The 23,934-nt window shown below is 46.0% G+C and overlaps 1 protein-coding gene across 1 annotated transcript in view; it reads right to left on the bottom strand.

Annotated features, from left to right (window-relative positions):
• NOC2L (NOC2 like nucleolar associated transcriptional repressor) overlaps window positions 1-23,934 on the bottom strand; it is a 262,749-nt gene that overhangs the window by 116,197 nt on the left and 122,618 nt on the right. The window contains exons 13-14 of the mRNA XM_082274336.1: window positions 12,348-12,461; window positions 7,479-7,580 (exon numbers count right to left, since the gene is read on the bottom strand). Of these exons, the coding sequence (XP_082130462.1) occupies window positions 7,479-7,580; window positions 12,348-12,461 (216 nt within the window). The remainder of the gene's footprint in view (window positions 1-7,478; window positions 7,581-12,347; window positions 12,462-23,934) is intronic.

The following is a 23,934-nucleotide window of genomic DNA, read 5'->3' as shown; positions in this document are numbered from 1 at the left end:
GACCGCTTTGAAGGACAGCACCATCAGCCCCAGAACTCTCATACAAGTCCGAAGGGATGACCATTTGCTGGACAGCATAGCTGAATCGCAGTCTGTAGTTTTTGGAGTTTGTCCGGAGGAAGAACCTCCCTGGCTGAGGACGAATCCAAAGTCAGTCCCAGGTATTCCAGTCTCATGGAAGGGACCAGGGATGACTTCTGAAGGTTCAGAACCCATCTGAATTCCCCCAGAGTTCTCATGGTGATCTCCAAGTTTGTTACCAGTGGCGTGGGAGACTCTGCACGGAGAAGCAGATCGTTCAGGTAACCCAGGACGGATACCCCCCGCTGGCATAACAACGCCAGGACCGGAGCCAAGACCTTTGTGAAGACCCGAGGAACAGAGGGGAGACCAAAGGGTAATGCCACAAACTGATAGTGATCCACTCTCACGGCAAAATGCAGAAACCGTTGATGTCCTGCACATATTGGGATGTGAAGGTAAGCATCTTTGATGTCTATGGAGGCCAGGAAATCCCCCTGATGTAGGGAAGCCACCACCGTGCAAATGGATTCCATCTTGAATTTTTTAACTCAACCGAAGCAATTCAGTGCCTTTAGGTCCAGAACTGGACGCACCTTGCCTTCCTTCCTGGGGACTGTAAACAGGTATGAGTAAAAGCCCAGAAAATGTTCAGAGGACGAACCATTACTCCTTAAAACAGGGCCTGTACTCCCCTAAAGAGAGCCTGTAAGCCATCCGGGGACAGTCGCACATTGGAAGTGGAGAACCTTACCGGAGGGACAGATCGAAACTCGATCTTGTAACTAGGGCTGAACGATAGTCGATGTGATATCGACTATCGTTCTGCAGGCACGGGCGATATTCATATCGCCGAAGCCACGATATTCAGGCATTAGGCAGGGCGGGGAGAAGTCGGGACTCGGGGGGGAGGAGGACGACTCACAGTGATTGCATCCGTCCCACACTTCCCTCCCAGCTCTGCCTCTAGTATCCAGCCGACCATTACTCCGCCATGCTCCGCCCATTGTCTCTCCTGGCTGCATCGGGGGCGGGATCAGGCTGTAATATTTTTCAATGGAGAGACAATGGGCAGAGCAGGGCGGAGTAATGATCGGCTGTTGACTAAGAGGGAGGGCTGGAGTACGGGGCGGATTGCATGGCGGCGGAGAGGCTACAGTGTTTGCAGCAGGAGAGGGGGGAGAGATGTCCGGAGCATGGCGGAGGAGCACCGCGGGACAAAGGCTGCTACCGACAGCCCGCTTCCTCTACACTCTGGCTCCGAAAAAAGGCTCGGGCGGGAGAAGTTCTACGAGTGTGGTGGATCCCCTGGCAGAAAGCTGAGCTATGCTAACTGATCCCTCCTCCGGAGACTGTCTGGGAGAAATATTGCGATATATCGTTAAAAACAAAATATCGCAATATACTTTTTTCCCCAATATCGTGCCGCCCTACTTGTAACCAGACTGTATGACTCGTGAACACCCTTTTCTTGTCCCCGGGATAACCACCGGAACCAGCAATAACATCCCTCCACCCCAGATATGGGTGAGAGCACACCTTCAGGCCAAAGGGGTCTTATCCGCAGGTCTGGAGAAAACCGATTTTGGTTTGCCAGACCAGGGTCACTTAGAGCCACCAGAGGGGGCCTTGAAGGACTTTCATCCCTTTTCAATTGACCTGAGGGACGAAAAAACTTGTGGGAGAAAGGTACCCTTACCCCCTGTAAGACCTTTGATAATGTCATCAAGGGTAGCCCCAAACAGGTGATCACCTTGAAATGGTAGATCAGACAAGGCCTTCTTTGAGGTCTGATCCGCAGGCCAGCATTTTAGAAAAAGTATACGCCGGAGGACCTCTGCCGAAACTGACAGTTGGGCCAATAGTGGAGCCGCATCCAGCGAGGCATCGCAAAGAAATTGCAGCCCCCGAACCAACTGGTCTGCCAGCTCTGCAAAGACGGGGGGTTGTTCCCCCTCCAGGTCTAGGCGTAGTAACGTAGCCCATTTAGTCAAGGTTTGTGACACAAGAGCAATAGTAAACACGGGCCACAGACTCCGCCTTTGTATCCGCCGGATCCGTAAAAGACGGGGAATCCTCCACTGGAATCATGGTAGCTTTATTCAGTCTGGAGATCCGAGGGTCCACCATAGGTGGCACAGTCCACTTTTAATAAGGGACTCCTCAAAAGGGGTAGCATCTACCAATCCGCTTAGGCACCCCAGGGGGACGCTTTGGGCGGTCCCACTCTCTTTTGACCATGCCGTCAAAATACGCGGGAAAGGGGAAAAATATTTGCCTCTCTGGATGGCTTGTGAGTGTCAAACGTAACCTGCGCCTCAGTCGCAGCTGCGTCCTCCATTTTTAGGGTCTCACGCACTGATACAACCAGTGCGTCCACCAGCGCATTTTCTTGTGCGGTTGCAGAAGCAGAGGTGTCCTCCTCACTATCAGAGGAGACAGGGCGCGAGGTATTAGACCCGGCAGGGAGAACCCCGTCTGCGGTGGCTGAATCAGATTCAGAATCTGACACATCAGTTGAGGCAGGGGTAGGCGGGGGTGTTTTTTGGCACTTCGCCTCTTAAAGGCCACTACCACCAGGGACACAAAGGATTTCAGGACCGCCAACAGTGGATCTATGGATGGCTGGCATCCAGAGGGCCCTGCAGTCTCTGAGAGGGGGTCAGGTGGGGAAACGTATTCCACAAAGTCCATGTCGCACCAGGGGAACACCGCAGAAAAAAATTTAAAAAACACACTGTTTAGAAACATCTCACCGTGCTATAGCATCCCCAAGAGGTTAGGCATAAGGCACTGAAGACCCCCAGGAAAGAGAGAGACCGAGACCCCCCCCAGACTCCCCAACCGCACTAGAGATGCACCAGGAGGGCCCAGGATGTCTATACAGCATGTGTCTGCAGCGATCTGCGACCAGAAGGAAACCTGAGTGTCACCACTCGGGTATGAGGAGGAGCTTCACCGCCAAAAAAAACGCCTCTAGGGACTCCAAAAACATGGCCACTATTGATTTTCAATGGGAATCCACCGCAAAATGGCCACCGGGCTACACAAATATGGCTGCCGATCTTATTAGCACACGGGCTACAATAAAATGGCGGCCCTGCGCGGCCTGCAGAGCTTCTGGGGGGCCCCCTCCTGGACGGGATCAATGGGATGGGAGGCCCTGGTAGTGACAGGCGAGTCCCCCCCCCCCCCCCCGCACAATCAATCATCCGGTTACCGTCGGCGCCTCCCTCCCCCCGTCGGCATGACGCCTGGCCCCAACCCCAGGGGTAGCTTTAAGCACCCCCATAGTCCCAGAAAGTGAGGGGAGGAGGGAAACGTAAAGCAGGGATGTGTGAAAGGACAGAGGTGAGCACCGGGGTCCGACCATCCTAAGGAGGGGCCCACGTGTACCCCAAAACCCACCAGGGGGAGGGGGGAACAATTACTCAATATACCTGGAACAGGCAGGCACCATCTCCTGACAGAACCCCTTTCCACCGAAGTGGGGGGGCTGTTGGTCAATAGGAACGCTACAACGTGGGCCTAGACCCGGTCGTATGCGACATGGCGAGACGTTTAACTCGCAGGGCCAGTCCCCTCCGGTGGGACTATGTCGAGGTCGACCTTGCATGGAGCTGGGGTCTGCGCGCACGCGCTGGTCGGCTGGAGTGACCACTGGATCTATATATCCAGCCCATCGCCCAGTCCGGCTTAGTTGACTGCAGATCTCACAGGAAAAAATCCTCATAAAAAAAACGAACTAGAAAAAAAACTTTTTGCCAGGACCAGAGATCCCCTGCAAGGAACTAGGTCATTACTCCTGACTAGGCAGAAAAAACGGACATCCTATAGCAGACAGAGGGCATAATACCTCCTGGGACTGCCCATAGGCGTAGCCAGAACTTTTTTTCTGCCTAGTGTCCTACTCCTGTAGGGGGCAGTAAAACCCCACTGTTAAGAAGAACAGAGACTGTGTCAGTCAATGAACGATAGAGAAGGCTTTGTGTATATAAAAACTGAGGCAGTGCCACAGCCCAATCTGCTACTACTTGCACATAGAGCAGGTGAAGCAGGTCTTCGTAATGCTGCTTGAATGATTCAATACATGGGCACATCTGAATGAAAAAGAATAGAAGTGAACAGGTCCAAGATCCATACATTGACACAGCTTTGTGTTCATTATAAGGGATATATATAGGTGTACTTTCATTTTTAACCTATTATTGCCCTGTGCTCCAACACCTGTGGTTATAGGCCTAAGACACCATTTACATTCAGCTTGCGTGTGTCTTTACTGTAACTACAATCAACAAGCAAGAACAACATCTGCTTCAGATACCTGCTTGACTTCATATCATTTTTGCTACAACGTACTTATAATAAATGCAGATCACAAACTACTAGAAACACTAAATCCCTTTGTATGTTTCACTACCCATCCCCTCACACCATATATTTCAAGACAGCAGAAGCATGTCTAGATAGATCCTTGCTAGTTTACTCATTTTCATTTCTAGTTTAGAAACAAATGCTCTCTACCTGTAGCTAAAACATACAACATGCCAGGGCTGCTTTTTTCAAAAGTCAATAATATGAAAAGAAATATTAATTTATGGCACGACACTAAAAACATTAAACACAGCAATAGGGAGCAAATGCCTTCCTTTTTCTCAGTCACTGTCTGTGTGCTCCAGTGAAGACACATACAAGTCTATTTAAACAGAGCAATCCTCAGACTGCCATTGGCTGGTGATGGCAACTCTCACAGGGAAACAAAGTCCAGGGGTAAAAGGAATATTTGCAAAGTAGCCTGGGGTCATTGGATGTATTAAAATATCTAATGAATTTTTAAAACACCGTTAAGCTTAAAGTTAAATCCCAATATACATTCCAGGCACCCCATTTATTGGATTTATTGGGTTCAATGAACGCAACAGAAAGCAATAACAAGGTCTGCACTAGATGAACTAAATGTGGCTGCAAGCAGATGTTGTGACTCTAACTAAATTAGTGACCTCTAATAATATAGTGACTTTTCCTACATTTTTTTTATCTGTAACCAAAAACAAAATCATTCCATCACTTCAAAAATCCTCAGTGTGACCACCACTTCTGGACCGGGACTTTTTTCTGACACTTGTAGTTTAAAAGTGTCTAGAAATTGCTAGAAATTTACTTAGAACACCCAAACATTATATAAAGTTTTATATATATATATATATATATATATATATATATATATATATATATATATACACACACATATATATATATATATATATATATATATATATATATACACATATATACATATTTTTTTTTTAGCAGAAACCCTAGAGAATAAAATGGAGATGGTTGCAATATTTTTTTATCTCACTGAATTTGCGCAGCGCTCTTACAAAACGCAATTTTTTGGAAAAAATTCCTTTTTTGAATTAAAAATAAAAAAACAAAAAGTTAGCCCAATTTTTTCTGTAACGTGAAAGATAATGTTACGCCGAGTAAATCGATATCCAACATGTCATGCTTAAAAATTGCGCACCATCGTGGAATGGCGAAAAACATTGGTATTTATAAATCCCCATAGACGACATTTTAAAAATTTCTACCGGTTAAGAGTTTAGAGTTACAGAGCAGGTCTAGGGCTCAAATTATTGCTCACTCTAACGATCACGGCAATACCTCACAAGTGGTTTAAACACCGTTTACATATGTGGGCGCGACTTGCGTACACTTCTGCGCGCGAGCTAATGGGGACAGGGAGCTTTTTTTTCCTATTTTAGCTATTTTTTATTTTTAAACTGTTTTTTTTTTTTTTTATCACTTTTATTCCTATTACAAGGAATGTAAACATCCCTCGTAATATAAAATAAGCATGACAGGACCTCTTTAATGTGAGATCTGGGGGTCACAAATACCTCAGATCTCACATCTATACTATAAAAAAAAAAAAAAAGTTTTTTTTTTTTTTTTCATGATGACAGGGGTGCCGTCAGCCAAAAAACGCTTGACGCTAACAGTGCACGGAGAACCGTGGATGAGACGTCCAGGCGAGGTAGCCACCTCGCAGGCTGCGTCCCTGAGGACAGGGATGGGTCATTTGCGAGGCCAGGGCGAACACATAGCCCGCTAAACGCTCGATGGCGGGCTGGAATTCCATCAGGCCCTCTGTCCTAGGAAACCAGGACGCCCAGTCCGACTCCCAGCTCCGCAAACGCCGTCTTCATCTGAAGATCCGACTAACTAACGCTGACAAAATAAACAGCTAGTAGTGCAAAGAAAAAAAACACATTTGCAGTAAATAAAATCATAAAATAAAAGAAGAAGGCTGAGACTGAAGCCCCAGCACAGGGAAGCCCATCTTTTGATTGCAGGGGGGTATTGGACCAGTGGGACAGCCCCCATGGGTGTGTCTATGTAAATGCTTTGTTTTTTAACAAGTCTCATGCCTAGTTACTACTGTGGAGATGAAGTCAATACCCCATTGGTGAAGACTGTATGAGTGGGCGGTGACTGTCGGAGGACGTAAGAGAAATGGGCTTTTTATGTAAATCCGTTGCTAGGAAGTGACATATGGACGTTGCTCCGGTCCTCCAAGGCCATAGAGTCGAGTGAGGGCCATCTTGCCCCCACTCAACTTACTGCATGAGAGGAGAGTGGTTTTCCCCGCTACCAACCGATCCCGCATGCCCAGAAGGGTGATCCGGCACTGGGACCACCCTTATGGTAAAGCAGACCGCCCGCCGTTTAAAAAAATCCTGGGGTTATGGTAGCTATCATAACCCCGGTATTTAACGTCAAAGTACCGACGTAAATACAGGGTGGGCTGTCCGTAAGTGGTTAAAAGGTACATTTTATCTTTTGTACAGATATATGTAATTACCTCATATCACAATTGTGTTGGATCCTCAACCGAACAAAAGATGGTATTGTGTAGGCAAAAGTATATTTGTGAATAAAACATTTTATTGAGATAAATTTAAAGTTTAAAATACCAAGAGGTTTCAAAAAAAGTATAACGAACATTCTTCAAAGTTTAGCACCTGGTTAACATACGGCAACTAGGCCACATAGTTGAACATTACTTAATGATGAGATGGTGACTCCCAATGTTTAGTGTGTAGACATCCAAGCGGGCAAGCGACTGAGGATGTGACTGAACAAGGGGATTAAATTTATCTCAATAAAATGATGTTTTATTCACAAATATACTTTTGCCTACACAATCCCATCTTTTGTTCGGTCGAGGATCCAAAACAATTGTGATACTTTCATATTAGGGATGATGGCAACTATACAGGGATATTATGTTCTAGAGACAAACCTACGTAGAATATTTAATTACCTAATCTATCAGAGCTCACATTTTCCACCATATAGGTTTCCTAAAACTAGTACTAAGCTAAGGAAAAAAGAGGATTATACTATGGCCTTTTTTGGAGTAGCTCAACAGTAATAACTAGCCAACATACCTGGATTATATAGGGCAGAGCCAGCTCAGGAAACCCGATGCAGTAAGCCTGGGTATGCAAATATTCCATTGTCAAGTCATAAATTTGGTCAATTAGCCCATCCTACAAAGAAAAAAAAATGCAAAGGAAAGATTTGTTAGATAAAATCTATAAATATTTTAGCAAGTGTAGGTGGTGAAAATTCTGTTCTTTGAAAAGTTTTTATTTAGAAAACACTAAGGCAGCTAAATTTACACATGCTGTGCTTCCTGGTTATCTTCAGCACAGTGATTGTGTTTTATTTGGCTCTCAGCAATTCTCAAAAGCACTATGGTTTATTGTAGCCATTAATGGGCAGATGATAAATAATGTTACCAATTTTGAATATCACTTGAGATTGTAGTTTGATAAGGGCAGATTAGCAGGGGCCCTTGGGTCTACAGAGTTTTATCATCTCACAGGGAGATTTTTCATCTTGTAGGAAAAAAACTCACTGCAATCCTAATCCTTCATTCCCTTATAAAGATGAGAGAAAAGGCAAAGAGTGTGAGACAAAAACAACACGGCGCTAGAGCATATAGTGAGCCACAAGCAAAGATACATACTCCAAAAGGAAATTTCCGCCGCTGAAAACAATTGATCTTAAAAGGTCTAGTTAAAAATAAAAAAGTCTATAAATTGATAAGTGCATCACAGTCCCAGGTAAGTGATCCACGTGAGCAGAGGAGTTAGCACCACTTAGGAAATGTGCCAAGTATCGTAAATTGTAGGGTGACTCCAAACATCCCACTTCACGCCCAAGGTGAGTAATAAATTCTGCTTACCAGAACCAGTTGACCACTATGCTATAAGTGGTCCCATCAAGCGCAAGGAAAATAAGGTCTCCCTCAGAACCATAAATCATTAAGTTGCACTTACAAAATCCAAGGTCTAGACCTATTTCCAGCCAACGCTGCTTATGATGAAATGCATAGGGTGGGGGTCTACGACAGAGACGTCCCCATGTTATTACTCCGATTGGTTGGCTGCGTTTTTTTTACCCCCGAGCACGGAGGGAAGTCCCGTAGGAATGCTGCAGACCTTGTTTATAACGGAATTTTTGTAAAATCTTATCTGTAAAATTCCTCTCTCTGAGTCCTCCGACAGTCGCCGCCTCTTCATATTCGTCACAATGGGGTATTAGACTTTGCTCCGAAGAAGTAGCTAGGCAACAGAATATGTTAACATTAAAGCTTTTAACATATCCCACCCTCAAGGGGTGGTCCCCTCAGTCAATACCCTCCTACTTCCTGCAACCATATCTCAGTTTCAGTGGAATAGCAGTAGAGTATACAACCAAACCCCAAAAGAGGGCCGGGGGCGGCGACTGTCGGAGGACTCAGAGAAAGGAATTTTACAGGTAAGATTTTACAAAAATTCCATTTTCTCTTACGTCCTCCGACAGTCGCCGCCTCTTCATATTCGTCACAATGGGGACGTCCCAAAGCAGTGCAAACATGAGGGGTGGGAAACGCATCCGCGCCGTAAGGCAACGCCGTCTCCACATCAGAGAAAGGAACCTTACCAAAGGAAGGAAACCAGCTGGGCAACAGGAAAAAACCTTGCTCAACAGGAGCAACAATCCAGGAAAAACAAATAACCAGGGGATAAAAAACGTATCCCAACAGCCAGGGATCCCAACAAGGGACCCTAGGAAACTGCCGCACTAAGAACCTTGCGGCCAAAGGAAGCATCCGCCGATGCCTGAACATCTACCTTGTAGAATTTTGGAAAGTGTGTACGGTCGACCAGGTCGCCGCCTTACACACCTGGGCCACAGAAGCCCCATGACGACAGGCCCAAGACGTACTCCGAGATCTAGTAGAGTGCGCCTTCACAGGCATAGGGGGAACTTTCCCCTGCAAGACATATGCCTGTTCAATGGTCTGCCTGATCCATTCGGCGATGGTAGAGGCCGACGCCGCCATGCCCTTCCGAGGACCCTCTGGAAGAACAAACAGAGAATCCGTCTTTCGAAAAGACTCAGTCGATTTAAGGTAAACCCTAATCGCCCGAACAACATCCAAAGAATGCAACCTCACCTCTTTCGGATGTTTAGACTTCGCACACAGCGAAGGCAAGACAATATCCTCATTGAGATGAAATTCCGAAACTCGCTTCGGAAGGAAAGAAGGATTAGGTCTCAAGACCACCTTATCCAAGTGAATAACCAGATACGGAGACTTGCAGGACAAAGCCGCCAGCTCCGACACTCTGCGAGCCGAAGTGATCGCAACCAAAAAGGCGACCTTTTTGGACAACATGGACAACGAGATCTCCCTGATCTGTTCAAAAGGAGCACGTTGTAACACAGATAGAACGAGATTCAAGTCCCAAGGGGGCAGAGGATCCCTCCTAGGAGGTACCAGATGCCACACTCCCTGAACAAAAGTGCCAACCAAAGAGTTGGAAGCCACGGGACGTTGACAAAGAACGGCCAGCGCAGACACCTGACCCTTGATCGTAGCCAGCGCCAAACGCTGATCGACACCTGCCTGAAGGACAACACTCGAGAAACCGAGTACGTGCGGGGTGAAAACCCCCTGGACTCACACCAGGCAAAATAGGCCTTCCAGGTTCGGTAGTAAACCTTCCCCGAGGAAGACTTCCTCGCGTTGACCAATGTATGAATGACCTCAGGGGAGAGACCCCTCTCCTTCAGGACCTCGGTCTCAACAGCCAGGCCGTCAAAGCCAGCGACTGTAAAGCAGGATTGTATATCGGCCCCTGAGACAGGAAATCGTCTCGAAGAGGTAGACGCCACGGGGCGTCTACCGCCAGATTCACGAGGTCTGCGTACCAGGACCGGCGAGGCCAGTCCGGTGCCACAAGAATCACCGTGCTGCGTTCCGAGTGCAACCTGCGAAGGAACCTGGATAGCAACTGAATCGGTGGAAACGCATACATCAGCTTGTACTGATGCCACGGGACCACTAACGCGTCCGACGCGTCTGCCCGCGGGTCGCGCGTCCTTGCCACGAACCTTCTCACCTTGTTGTTGAGACGAGACGCGAACAGGTCCACATCTGGAAGACCCCACTTCGCGCACAACATCTGGAAGACAGCCGGGTGGAGAGACCATTCCCCCTGATCTAGGGTCTGGCGACTCAGATAGTCCGCCTGCCAGTTCTCCACCCCCGGAATGTGAACTGCCGTTATCGCCGGGACATGAGTCTCGGCCCAAGACAGAATGTCGGCCACTTCCCGAGCCGCTCGGGCACTCCTGGTGCCCCCTTGGTGGTTGATGTAGGCCACCGCCGTAGCATTGTGACAAGCTAGACATTGAAACTGAGATATGGTTGCAGGAAGTAGGAGGGTATTGACTGAGGGGACCACCCCTTGAGGGTGGGATATGTTAAAAGCTCTAATGTTAACATATTCTGTTGCCTAGCTACTCCTTCGGAGCAAAGTCTATTACCCCATTGTGACGAATATGAAGAGGCGGCGACTGTCGGAGGACGTAAGAGAAATGTATTTTCTATCAATGGACGAGTTTTCTATATGGATTTCGTAAGTGCAATTTATGATTTTACTAATAAAGTGACTTAGGTACTACACTATACTAGTGCTCTTTTTTCTCTGAGATCTTCTGGAGTTTACCGAGTATCCTGAGTGACACCTTATTTTCCTTGCGCTTGATGGGACCACTTGTAGCATAGTGGTCAACTGGTTCTGGTAAGCAGAAATTATTACTCACCTAGGGTGTGAAGTGGGAACGTTTGGAGTCACCCTACCATTTTCGATACATGGCACCTTTCCTAAGTGGTGATAACTTGCTCACATGGATCACTTACCTTGCACTTATCATTTAATGGACATTTTTTCACTTAGACCTTTTAATATCAATTGTTGTTAGTGCTGCACTTTCCTTTATTTAAAGTAAAGAGCGTGCACTACTATACCCTTAAGGCAAAATTTAAGGCAGGTCCCGGATGCACAAGTATCTTCATCTAGTTTAACTTGCACATCTGGAAGCGCTCCTACTGTGTTCACATTAGAAGTCTAAAAATCTGCTGTTTCACTGCTGTGAGGAAGAATCAGCATGAGCTGAACTGCTGCTGAGTCACTGCTTGGAGGGGAGAAGGGTGAGCTATGCTGCTGAGAGAAGTTAAAGCCAAATTCATGCTTCAACCTAACTATTCTTAAAAAGCCCCCCCCCTCAACACGTACGGTGACTAACTTACAAATATAAAAAAAAATGCCCCCTCCGGTCACATAATCACCTGTGTCAGCCAGTGGTGGCTGCAAGGGAAGAGGAGAGCGTGCTCAACATTAGCTAGGAAAGCCTTTCACCCATAGTCCATGTACCATATGTTGTTGGCGCTCCCTCTCTCCCCTGCAGCCACCACTGGCTGACACAGGAGAGCTGGATAAGGTGAACGGACCAAAGCAGCCTGAAAATAGTTAGGTATATACATCTTTTTAACACAGGTTAGTCAGCATTGGCAGCAGGAATAGAGAAAATTTTTTTTAAGAGTATTTCGGTTTAGGCTGGAATTCTACATTATAAGAATGTCAGTACTTCTGCTGTAAATTTTGATGATGTATTCCTCCACAGTGGCCCCAGCTGCAGAGGTCAGTGAAGGCTTTTTTAAAAAAAATATTTACTGTTTAGAATATTAATATAAAACTTATCACTTAAATGCTTACTTAAATGCCATAAATTTCACTAGGCTAGGACCAGAGAAACATGGGAATTAGAGCCTTCTACCGCCTAAGACTAATGCGACCCAAGGTATTGCATGGTAGAATTCTCTTTCATCATGCCACAGATATATATTTTTTTTAAATCACACCATGAAATAGCACATTGTAAAAAGAATTTTCATGTTAATAGAACAAAATCTTTACCCTAAACACTTTTTCCTGTAAGTTGGTGTTGGACAATTTTAGGATGACTGCAAAGTTGATAGGTTTTACACTGATTCTTCCTGGCCTCTTGTTAAAGTTCATTTGCTGAAAAATCTGCAAAGAGAAAAAAACACAAGATTTAGAAGCTTTGGTAAAAAGTCACTTCAGAGAGCACATAATCAGGACACTGCACAGTAGCCGGGTGCAGGTACAAGCTTGCATGTTTTAATCAAGCCCCCTTTCCAGGTGATGAATACTGACACATTTGTTTAAATGTGTTACGGTATTAAACCATCTACGCTGGCAGAAGCACCCAAAGTACATCTTTATATGAAAGTATTTAGAAGGTAAAGAACTTGTGTCAGAACTTTATTGTGGTTGGTGTTCTTGTTTAGGAGAGTTTCCCTTACTTCCTCCTGTCCAAGGGGAAAAATTACATCCAACAGATAAATGAAAAAATATAGCTGTCTTCATGTGTACTCTGTATATGGATTACAAACTATACATACAAAAAAGCTTTTCCACACAATCGCTCATCAATAACGTGCATTAATTGGATCTCATACATTTAAAAACACACTGAAGACTCTTTATATTATTTAAACAAGCTTTAAGCAGCTTTAGCATTGGTCAATCAGTATTCAGTACTCTCACTGTGGGAACTGAAGGCTGCAATAAAGTGCCCAAGGAATAGAATGCAGTACTAAGATGTGAGAAGCTTTTTAACACTTGCTGAGCACACCATTTTTCAACCTAACATTTACCAGTCAATCTCTGAGCCAATCAGTGCACTTTTATTTTTTTTAAAGGGAAGACTCAAAAAAGGAATTTTACAGCTTGATTCTTGCCAGATTCTGAATTGAGCAATAGTTGTGAAGACTGGGCTAAATTGTCATAAATACAGAAAGTTCTAAAAAGCACTATGGGATGGACTTATTTTTTACCCTAGTTTCCTATGTTACCTTTATACAGTATAGGACTGAATTGTCAGCACCAGTCATGGAAATTATAAGAGAAACCCATTGCCAAAACCTCACATTAAGAGACATGTAACCAAAGCTCAAAAAAAGTTGTATTAAAAACTTAAAAATAAAAAACATCGGATAGGCAGTATTTTTATGGCAGAAAAGACTGACGATTCCTCCTGCATATCCTAATGTACATTGACTCGCAAAAGCATAGCTCAGAATTCTTTCTGGTACTTGCTCTGTGGCATGGTGATATGATTTCCATGCGCAGGAGTGAAGCCATCATGGCCCCACCATTCCATAGGCAGAACAGAGTGAACCCGGAAGGAAAACCAGATGAAGATGGAAGCATCCCCACACTGACAGTGCAGTGCTGGAAGGCATCCTTTGACAGGTGTTATATTGGTGTCAATAATAAATAGGGTGTTACATTATTGCATAAAGCTGCAGGAAGCGCAGATTTAAAAAAAAGAAAAAAGAAAAAAAAAGAAAAAAAAGAAATTGTAACAAGTTTACTGCCATTTTAAGCTGCCAATGTGACGAGGTGAGCATTAAAAGCAAGAAAACACAGGGAAGACCGATGGTTAATGCTGCTAGTAGAGACTGAGTTACTGGAGGCAGGACATCAAGAACACTGCACCTATACCACATCTTAAATAGCCCCAACGATAGCTTGCAAAAGATGATCATCAAGGACCATCCCTCAAGTCCCATTTATTCAATAAATTTCTAGGGACAGTGCACATCCAGTCGGTCTAGGCCTCACAAAGTCACCATCACTGCACTTTGGCAGTATATTTCCTGTGTATTGTAAACTAAGCTTTATTATTGCATTGTCTGTGATCTTGCCATAGTTTATGCTGATCTTAACGCCAAGTGTTCACTTAGTTCTTATCACTAATTACTCTGCATGCTAAATTCTGTTATTACCATTAATGCATTTCATTGCTTACTTCGTTACCAACCATATCAGATGACAATATATTAAAGTTTGCCTTTACCAACTGGTTCAGTGCCTGTTTTCTTTTATATAGTACTACTACTGGGTGCTAAGGAATACTTCCAGTGATTTTGTTTGTGATATTGCAAGCTTTGTACACTCAACCTAGTCTTTCAGAGAGGCTGAAGTTTTTATAGAGGTGGGGGCAAACAGAAGACCCATCCTAACCAGCGGCTTCTACTGGGGTAGAACAACACCATGTCTGGCATCCCACAATAACAGCACTTTACACTTTTAGATAAAGCCATCATTTCCTGCTTTAGCAAGCTGATCTGGAAGATGTCAGTTACAAAGCACATGTCTTCCTTCAAAAAATTCATTATTGCAACAGTTGTTAAAATAGTTAAGTTGGCAAAAAAAAAAAAAAAAACGTAGAAGTACATAAATTGGCTAGCAAAATTATGGCTGTTTACTAAACTACACAGAATTCAGAAGTCCTAGATCTGTTAACATTAGCTGGTATGATCAGGGTCACGCTCCGAGACTCCCAGGGAATACAACAGCACTCGTTGGACGCCACCTCGCCCTCCCCACTGATACCTGTCTTGGGCAACCCTGACTTTCCTCCGGGCTGCAGGCCTTGGCCCCGACTGGGAGGACCCACCTCATGGATATGTGGCCGCGGGGCGGCGTTCCCTCCCACGCAGAGATCGTGGCCTGGCCGGGGACTTCCTTAGACCTCCTCAGTGTTCTACAGATCAGACACTTCCTCCTTCATATGCAGAAAGCGGGCTACACCCCCCTCAACCCTTGACGCCGTTCGAGGCCTTGTGCCGAGATGGCAATCCGCCTAGACATGCTCTGTCCTTCCTTTACTATCTCCTCCTGGATCCAGACGGGGGATCACAATAGCCCTTTCTGAGACAATGGGAGCGCGACCTCGACGTCTCTTTCACGCCTAAGCAGACAGAAAAGATTCTGACCTTGGCCCACAAGGCTTCGTTGGCTTGCAAATCGCAAGAAATCGGCTATAAAGTTCTCACTAGGTGGTACAGGGTCCCTGCGGCCCTGCACAGAATGAGCGTGGATAGCCGGGACAGGTGCTGGAGATGCGGTTTTGAGGGAGGGACGATGCTTCACATTTTTTGAGCATGTCCTTTACTGCGGGCATTCTGGAGCGAGGTAGCATCGGTCATCAAACAACTTACCACGGTCAAAGTGGGAGACGACCCTGCGCTGTGCCTACTACACCTTACAGGGAGACCAATTCAGAAATACCGGAAGTCTTTGACAATCCATCTCCTCAATGCAGCGAAGGCCTGCATCCCGACCATGTGGAGACAGACGCAACCCCCCACTCGGAAATTATGGTTCTCTAAGATAGCAGAAACCCACCGTATGGAGGAACTGACTGCAACGTTGAAAAACACTGAAGAACTCATGAGGGACCGCTGGCGGCCTTGGGTGCATTTTACATGTACTGATGCATACTTGCAGGCCATTGGCTGAGCTGTGGTGAACTGTTCGGCCTCCGTTGGGTATGTGCCTTGGTGTCCACGTTTTGGCCTTCTCCTTCCTTTCCCCTCTTTTTCCCCCTTCTCCTCCTTTCTTGTTACTTTCATCCCTTCCTCCCCTCTCTTCCCCCCCCCTCCCCGTGTCTTCCCACCTCCCCCTTTGTTTTCACAATGCTTTAGATTTGTTGCCAGCTATGTTGCCTGTATATCATTTGTGTATCGGGACCCGCCTCTCCTAGGCGCTGAGTAAGGTGCCCGCGGATAGGGGCTGGCGGCACGGCTTGGCGCCTCCCCCGGCATGCATATGCACCGTGTGTCCCTTCCTTTGCTATATTTTTGAAAATTGTTCTTATATAGCACCTGAATATGTCTGTACACTGTCATTACGTGCCTGTCGCCGCCATGTGCACTTTCGTGCCCGACTGCTGCTGTATTTAGCTGTTGACGTTCTCTGTTGGTTGGAGTGACTTTGTTCTCGTCCTCCTATTGCCTTTTTGTACGGTGCTTTGCTCTCAATAAAGAAATTAAAAAAAAAAAAAAAAAAAAAACATTAGCTGGTATGAACGTCTATATGAAAATACTGTAGTGAATAGTTGTATGAGCTATAGAATATTCAGCACAGCATTCAGAGTGGAGTAGTGTACAGTGTGTAATATACTGTCCAACATACAGAATAGGATAGTCAGAAATATTTCACATCCAGCACAGTATATAGAATAGAGCTGTACAGAGTATGCAGTACAGAGTATGCAGTACAGTGTGTGGAGTGGTGTATGTCAAGTACAGCAGAGTATAGAGTGGCATGGTTTGTAGAATGGAACATACAACTCAGCAGGAATGGGCACAATTTCACTAGTTCATAAGAATATAATAAACTGTGCCACAGTGTATGTGAATCAAATTAAAATTAAAACTCTTAAACAAATAAAAAATGTATTGAAACACTACTGCTGTCTTGTTGGAACAGACCAATTCAGAATATAAAGTTATCAAAGTGGCAGCACAGCCAGGGTCTCAAGACAAGGGATCAAAAGTCAGAGCCTCCATGAGCCAAGAAGAATGACCCACGTCTACGACAGGGCTCCTTGCCCTTGGTAGCCTGTGGAAGAAGAGTACTCTCCCCCCCCCTGTGAGACCCTTAATGTCATCCAAGGAAGCTCCAAACAGGCGATCCCCCTACAAGGAGAAGATCAGATAAGGCCTTCTTAGAAGTCTGGTCCGCAGACCGGCATTTCAGCCAGATAATACGCCGAAGGACCACTGCTGATACAGCCTAGAAATCAAAAGAGCTGCATCCAAAGAAACATCACAGATAAACTGTAGCCCCTGGATCAACTGATCCGCCAGCTCCGCAGGATAGGGCGAAGCGGCTTCCCCTCCAGGTCCCGGCTTAAAGTTTAGCCCACTCGGTCAGACCTTGCTACACCAGGGCAATAGTAAATACTGGTCTAAGTGCCAAACCAGCCATAGCGAATATATGGCGGGCCAGAGCCTCTGCCCTCCTATCAGCTGGATCTGTAGAGGCTGGGGACTCCTCATCCGGAATGAAGGTAGCTTTATTCAACCTGTAAACTGGCGAGTCCGCTACAGGTGGGACCCATCCACCTTTTAAGCAGTTAATCCTCATAAGGATACTGCAAGGCAAAAACGCTAAGGAACCACTGCGTTTTGAACAACCCCACTGTTTTGTGACAATGTTGTCAAAGTAAGTAGAAAGGGGAACACCCTCACCGCTTTGGAGGGTCTGTGGGTGCAGAAAGAAAATGGTGCCTCTGAAGCATCAGCTACAACCTCCATTTTTTAAATTTCACACACTAACAGTGTATCCACCAGCGGCTAGAGGAGCAGAGGAATTATTCTTGCTATCTGAGCACTCAGGGTGCGTGGAGGCAGACCCAGCAGGGTGACTCACGTTTGTGGCGGCCAAAACAATTTCAGGATCTGATGCAACAATCAGGGGAGGGCCAGCGACTGCGATCCCGCAAAGGGGACACCGACTGAAGGCCCAACCATGAACCACCTACTGGACCCTGCAAAAAAGGGGACAAGGGGGGTCGCCCTCCGAGCCCCTCTATAGATGCCCACATAATAGGAAATGGCCCCCTTAAAAGGGGGCTGCCCGCTGTGAAAGCGACACCCTTCCAAGGAACACGCCAAACTGACCGCATGGCCTAGCAGGCTGCAGCCTAAGTTTTACAAAGAGCAAATTACTCCTGCGCTTGAGGGGTGGCCTTGCGGCTGGTATCCTGAAAATGCGATTCAGGTCAAATTGTAGTAAATTCAGGCTGTGCTGCCACTCTCAACTGGTCGTGGTAACCCAAAGCAGATACTGGAAGAGAGAAATGGACAGAGGGCGCACCAGCCTAGTGCATTATCTTTAAAACAATTTATTGTAATACACATACTCACAAAACGATTATGAAACACGAGCAATAAGCAATGAGGGACCACCAGGGGCCTCCACTGGGCATCCTCAGCTGCCGCAGGCCCTGGAAGGATGTAGACCTCCAAAAAACTACTTACAGGTTTGGGGGTGTTCCCCCTTCATCAGAGCTCTCGCCCTCTGTCCATTTCTCTTTTTCAGTTCCTGCAGCCTAAGTTTTCCTGGAGGCCCAGCCGCAAGTGCACGGATCCCAGTCTGGCAGATGCCCAAAGGAAGAGTGGGGGCCTTAGCCAAACTCACTGCGGGCACGCCCGACTCAGCCGCGCATGGCCCAGTAGGCCATAAGCCACAGCCTAAATTTTTGTGGGCGCCCAGCCGCCTGAGCATGAACCCCAGCGAAGCCGACCACCCAGGGGCAGCGAAGGGGTGGGCGGATGCCCAAACGGAAGGCAGTGGCTTCAGCCACCCTCACAGGGGCCGCCCCACAGTTTCCGACCAGTAGGCTGCAAAACCGCGGCCTAAATTTTTGGCCGGATACGGCCGCGTGAGGCGCAGACCCGCAGATACTAAACTATCCGCTTTCCCAGCCCAACAGCCGCCTCAGGGAGCCCAGAGGACATCCCTGCCCTAGTCACCAACCCCCAGGGTGGCAGGAAACCCTTCACAACCCCTCGTTGCGCGCCAGGAAAAACGCAGTCGGCAGCAACCCCAACAAGCTGCCCTTTGGAGCATGTGGCAAAAGCCAGCTCATAACCTCGCCCAGGGAGGGGGGGTCCGAAAGACCCACAGTGACCACTGAAAGCTTAGAGGGGCAGGGGGGAAAAGGAGGGGAAGGAGGGGGTCTCACCGTCCCAGGGAGGGTCCACCCCAAAACTTTCCAGGAGTTGAGGGGGGACAGCTACCTACCATACCAGGAACAGAGCAGGCACTGCTCCGGACAGACCACTGCTCCATCGGAATGTGGGTGGCTGTTGGCCAGAAGGAATACTGCGACTAAGGCTGAGGCCAGGTTGTATGCGTCATCGTGAGCCGTTTACCTCATAGGCCACCCCCGTCCAGTGGGGCTATGTCGCGGTCGACATAGCACGAAGCTGAGGCCTGCGCGTGTTCACTGGCCAGACTGAGGGGACCCTTTGGATGTAGATTACCCAAGTCCATTGATTGTAGATTCTCACAGGAACAAAATAAAAGGAAAAAAGGATAGGAAAAAAATCCATTTATAAAGAAAAAAAAAAAAAACGCCAGGACCAGAAATCCCAGCAAGGAATTAGGTCCTTACTCCTGACTAGGCAGAGAGCGGGTGATTACCCCCCTGGGACTGCCCATAGGCATAGTCAAGCTTTTTCCTGCCTAGGGTACTACTCCTGTAGGGGGGCAGTATAACCCAATGGTTACGAAGAATAAGGAGCGGTGTCCGTTAATGAAGGAAAGAGAAGTAGTTTTAAAAAGATTTTACACTGCGCATGGTTTTTCTCTCTTCCTTCCAGATTTACACTATATTGTTAAAATGAAAATTGAGGGAATTAAGAGGTGCATGGAAACCAGGCAGCCCCTAGTCTGATGTTCTCACACACCAGTCTGCCTCTGCCAACCAACCAAGTAGACCTGTCTCACGATGTAGGTAAAAAACAGGGGTTTAGTTGACACGCATTTGGAAACGCATGTGTAAGCTGCAAGGCCCCTTCACAGCACCCTGTGTTACTTGCAGTCCTAACACTGCCAAATTTGAGTGTCTCCACAATGGAAGCACATGGTTGCTAATGGATGGATGGGAGACAGGTGGGATGAAGGTGGCCCAATCCTCCCCCAACCTGCTCCCATCAATGACTGGTCTAAATATATCATGGCTCTAATTAGCTGTGTTGTAGCAATGGTACAACTTGAAATGGACTAGCTGAGAAGCATACACCTCCATCCCTTTGGTAGATGCAGTGTAAACACAGAATGGGACTTTACATGAGGTACCAGCCTGTAAAGCACAGCGCCTCCATCCCTCATTTCATAAACTATTTAGGACTTAAAATGAGACACAAGCAGGTCATGCCGTGCGATTTATGTGTGTTTTTGGTGGATGCAGTTTATTTTAACTTCAGTTTTTTCATATACAGGGATGGAAACCAAAAGCATGACCGTGTGTTCGTTTTTCGAAAAAGCTTTGAACAATTTTTCAACTGGTGTGTAAGTCTTAGGCTGGCCATTAATGGATCAAATTTCTATCCATGTGTGGCTGTTCCTGCTCAAAAAAGTCTATTGAACGGGAATGTAGGAATTTTTTTTTTGCTGCTGATCAGTGTATTCTGAGAGCAGAGAGGCGTAGCTGTCAGATTGTAATTTCTCAGAGGAAGAATTTCTCTAACCGTCTTCCTTGTGTGGATGTAGGAATTAAGTTTTTTTTTTTTCCATTCAGTATGGCCAGCTTTAGTTTATCCAAGTCTATCAAACAGGGTGCTACCTAAAGTCATCAGGGTTGCTGCGGCATCGTGGTAGAGAAACGCATTCACATAAGACTGAGCTCCTACTCCTCAGCCAAACTGCAAATGGGCACTGCGGGAGCTCGGTCAAACAGTGAATGTACCTAGGAAGGTGACCGCAAGGGGAGGTGTTTTGCAGAGTGTGTGCTGTGCTCTCTGCCTCCCCCTACAGTGCGGTACCCAGCAGTTTTAATAAAGGTACTGAAATTTTTAAAAAGGTTGTGTGTGTATATGGTTGAGTGTGTGCAATATGTCGCCTTGTCTATGCCTGCTTTAACACCTTAAATACAGCATCACCCCTCCACGACTAGGTGCGATGCACACATTTGCAGGGTTGTTGAAGCGCAGCCCCATACATCTGCGGGTCTACGTTCAGCCATGGGCACAGCATGTGTACACCCCCACCCACTGCCTCTGCAGTTTAAGTTGGGGGCGGTAAAACAACTCAACCTTGTTGTTTTACCACTCCCTAACCTCACATGTAAACAAGCCCTTGGTTCACATCTGTGTGGCTGCATGAGGCATATAGGGCAGGTCATTGCATTCAATGGGATGCCCTACCCACAGGAAATGCAGGGAACAAAGTCCCCGACCGTTTTGTTAAAATTGCACAGCACAGAAAACGCATTGCATTTGCCAATGCGTGGGGAATACCAATGGGAATAAATGGTATTTCTCATGCCTGCTAAGAGCAGCGCTTTTAGGTCAGGAACACGTGTCACGCGGTAAATGAACCAGTAATGTGAACCAAGCCCTAGAGAGGGGTATCTCGAGACTAGAAATACTTTTCAAGGGCACCCTAACTAGAAAAATATTAGGAATCACTGGCTTAACCACAGACCAACTGCATTTCTGCGAATTCAGCAGGAATTCAAGCTGTGGGTGGCTAATTTAATTTCTTGATTAGACTGATAGGAGGAGATAAACAACTTACTAAAAGCAATGCATCAACAAGTAGATACATATACAGATAGATATTGATGTAAGCGATAGTCACCTGCACAGCAAATCTAGAAGGTGCAAGGGTTAACACAGATTTAGTAGATTCCCGTTTAACTGCTGGAACATTTCTGATACACTTCCTGTTAGGTGCGCCCAGTAAGAGGCTTCCACTGTGAATTCAATCATTTAATTAGAAAATGGTTCTTGTAAAACCATTAGTGAAGGGAATCTTTAAACCTCCCGTCTGGTTGCAAAGGGCACAGTCGGTGCGGAGACTTTACAACCTGAGGAGTCTCAAGCAGATTAACAGCTCCTGCTTTCTCCATTCAATCTGTCCCCAATACCACAAACTAGGCACACCATCCAATTTCTTGCAGAAAATAATCTACAAAAATATTAGAAGTGATTCAATCCTTCCTACTAGTCTTAGAAGTCCTTAATGGCTTAAGCATTCTAACAAGGAAAAACAACAGTTATTGCTAGGATACAATATATATTTGACATAGACAATTAAAAGGGCCACTACATCTAGGCTACAACTTTTTTCAGGTACAGAAGCATTTAAGAATAGAAAAGCAGAATGCCATTTTATGAAGAGGAACTGCTAAAATAAAATACAACCAATACACTATTTTACCAGATTGCCATGAAATGGGGCAGCAACTAATTTACCAGCCAATACTAGACACTCTAAAAAACAAATTAGTTTACCCAACAGTGTACATCTGGGAAAAAATAATGCTGTACACATCTTGGCAACACATGCACCCCAAGACTTCTCTTTAAATATATTGCAAGTAAAGAAAAATAACTATCAATCCCGCCAAAACTCCAGTGAGTTTCTGACTGCTGTAGTTCGATGACAACAGTGCCTCTGATGCGCGAATATCCCAAGCAGTGCTCTCAGCTCTGCCCAAGTTCTCTTCTTTTGGACTACAGGACCCCTCATTTCCATAACATAAGGGGAAGGTATTCTGTATTCCAGAAGAAGAGAACTCAGCAATGCTGACCACACCTCTAGGGATTTCAGTATAGTATTTCAGCAGATCTAGTGTTAATACAATAAAGGAAGTTAGGAGCTTAACTGACCTCTGGCAGGATAACCGGGTGTTTTCCCTACTTGCAACATTTTTAAAAAGATACAAAACTTGGGAAATGTACATACATATATATATATATATATATATATATATATATATATATATATATATATATATATATATATAATTTTGCCCTGACAAACACTTCAGCATACAAATGGAAAGCGGGAAATTTTCAAAACTAGTGTTTCTCAAAAGTATATCCAAATCTCGAGGCACAGCAGTCTAAGGCCCCTTTCACACAAACGATCTGACCAGATCCGCCTGTCAGTTTTTTAGGCGGATCTGATCGGATCCTCCATGCATCCCTATGGGGCAGCGGATGTCAGCGGAGACATGTCCGCTGACACCCGCTGCTATCCGATTCCGATCCGGTCCATGAAATCCGGACGGATGGAAACCCCATTTTCCATTCGTCCAGGGGATCGGATGAGAGCGGACAGGCAGTCCGCTCTCATCAGATTCCCCCATAGAGAGCAGCGGTGCTCTGACACATCCCTCTCCGCACATAGAGCGGAGAGGGAGCGGTCACCTGCCTGCTCAGCGGGGGATCGGTGGATCGACCCCCCGCTGAGCAGCATGGAGTCCACCAATGGAGGCGGACCGTGTAAAAGAGCCCTAAGGCTTGGTTCATATTACTTGTTCACATTACTTCATGCCCCCAGAAAACGCCCAAAATTGTGGGAGTTCCTTACATATAACCATGCTGCTCTTTAGTAGAGGTGCAGGGATTCCATTAATTCTTAATGCATTGGCAAATGTGGTGAGATTTCAGTGCACCATGATTTTAACAAAAGGGTCGAACTTTTTCCTGCGTTTCTGTAGGTAGGACAGCCCATTGAGAAGAATGGGCTGCCCTACATGAAGCATGCAGCCACACAGATGTAAACCAGGGGGTTGGTTCAAAATGTGAAGTTGGAGGGTGGTAAATCAACGTGGTTAAGCCATTTTTACAACGTTTTAAAGCAGGCGACATATTACCTCTTTATTGCCTGTCAAATGCATCTAAAATGCGACATATGCATGGATTGCTTTTCAGAGGCGCAGCAATCCTTGCAGCAAAAGCAATTCTGATTGTACAGTACTCTGAGAAAGGATTAAAAATACACACACACACTCTACTAAGCAAAAGTATTAGGTAGGTGTATATTAATGCTACAAAGCAAGAATTCTCTCAAAAAATTTAATTTTTGTAAGAACTTACCGTAAAATTATTTTCTCTGTCAGTCGTCTGACAGTTGCCGCCCACTCATAGTCTTCACTTATGGG

This window comes from Pelophylax lessonae (assembly GCF_965119305.1).
Source record: "Pelophylax lessonae genome assembly, chromosome: 12".
In the NCBI taxonomy this organism is placed as follows: Eukaryota; Metazoa; Chordata; class Amphibia; order Anura; family Ranidae; genus Pelophylax; species Pelophylax lessonae.
This window is presented reverse-complemented; position numbering and strand designations above follow the sequence as displayed.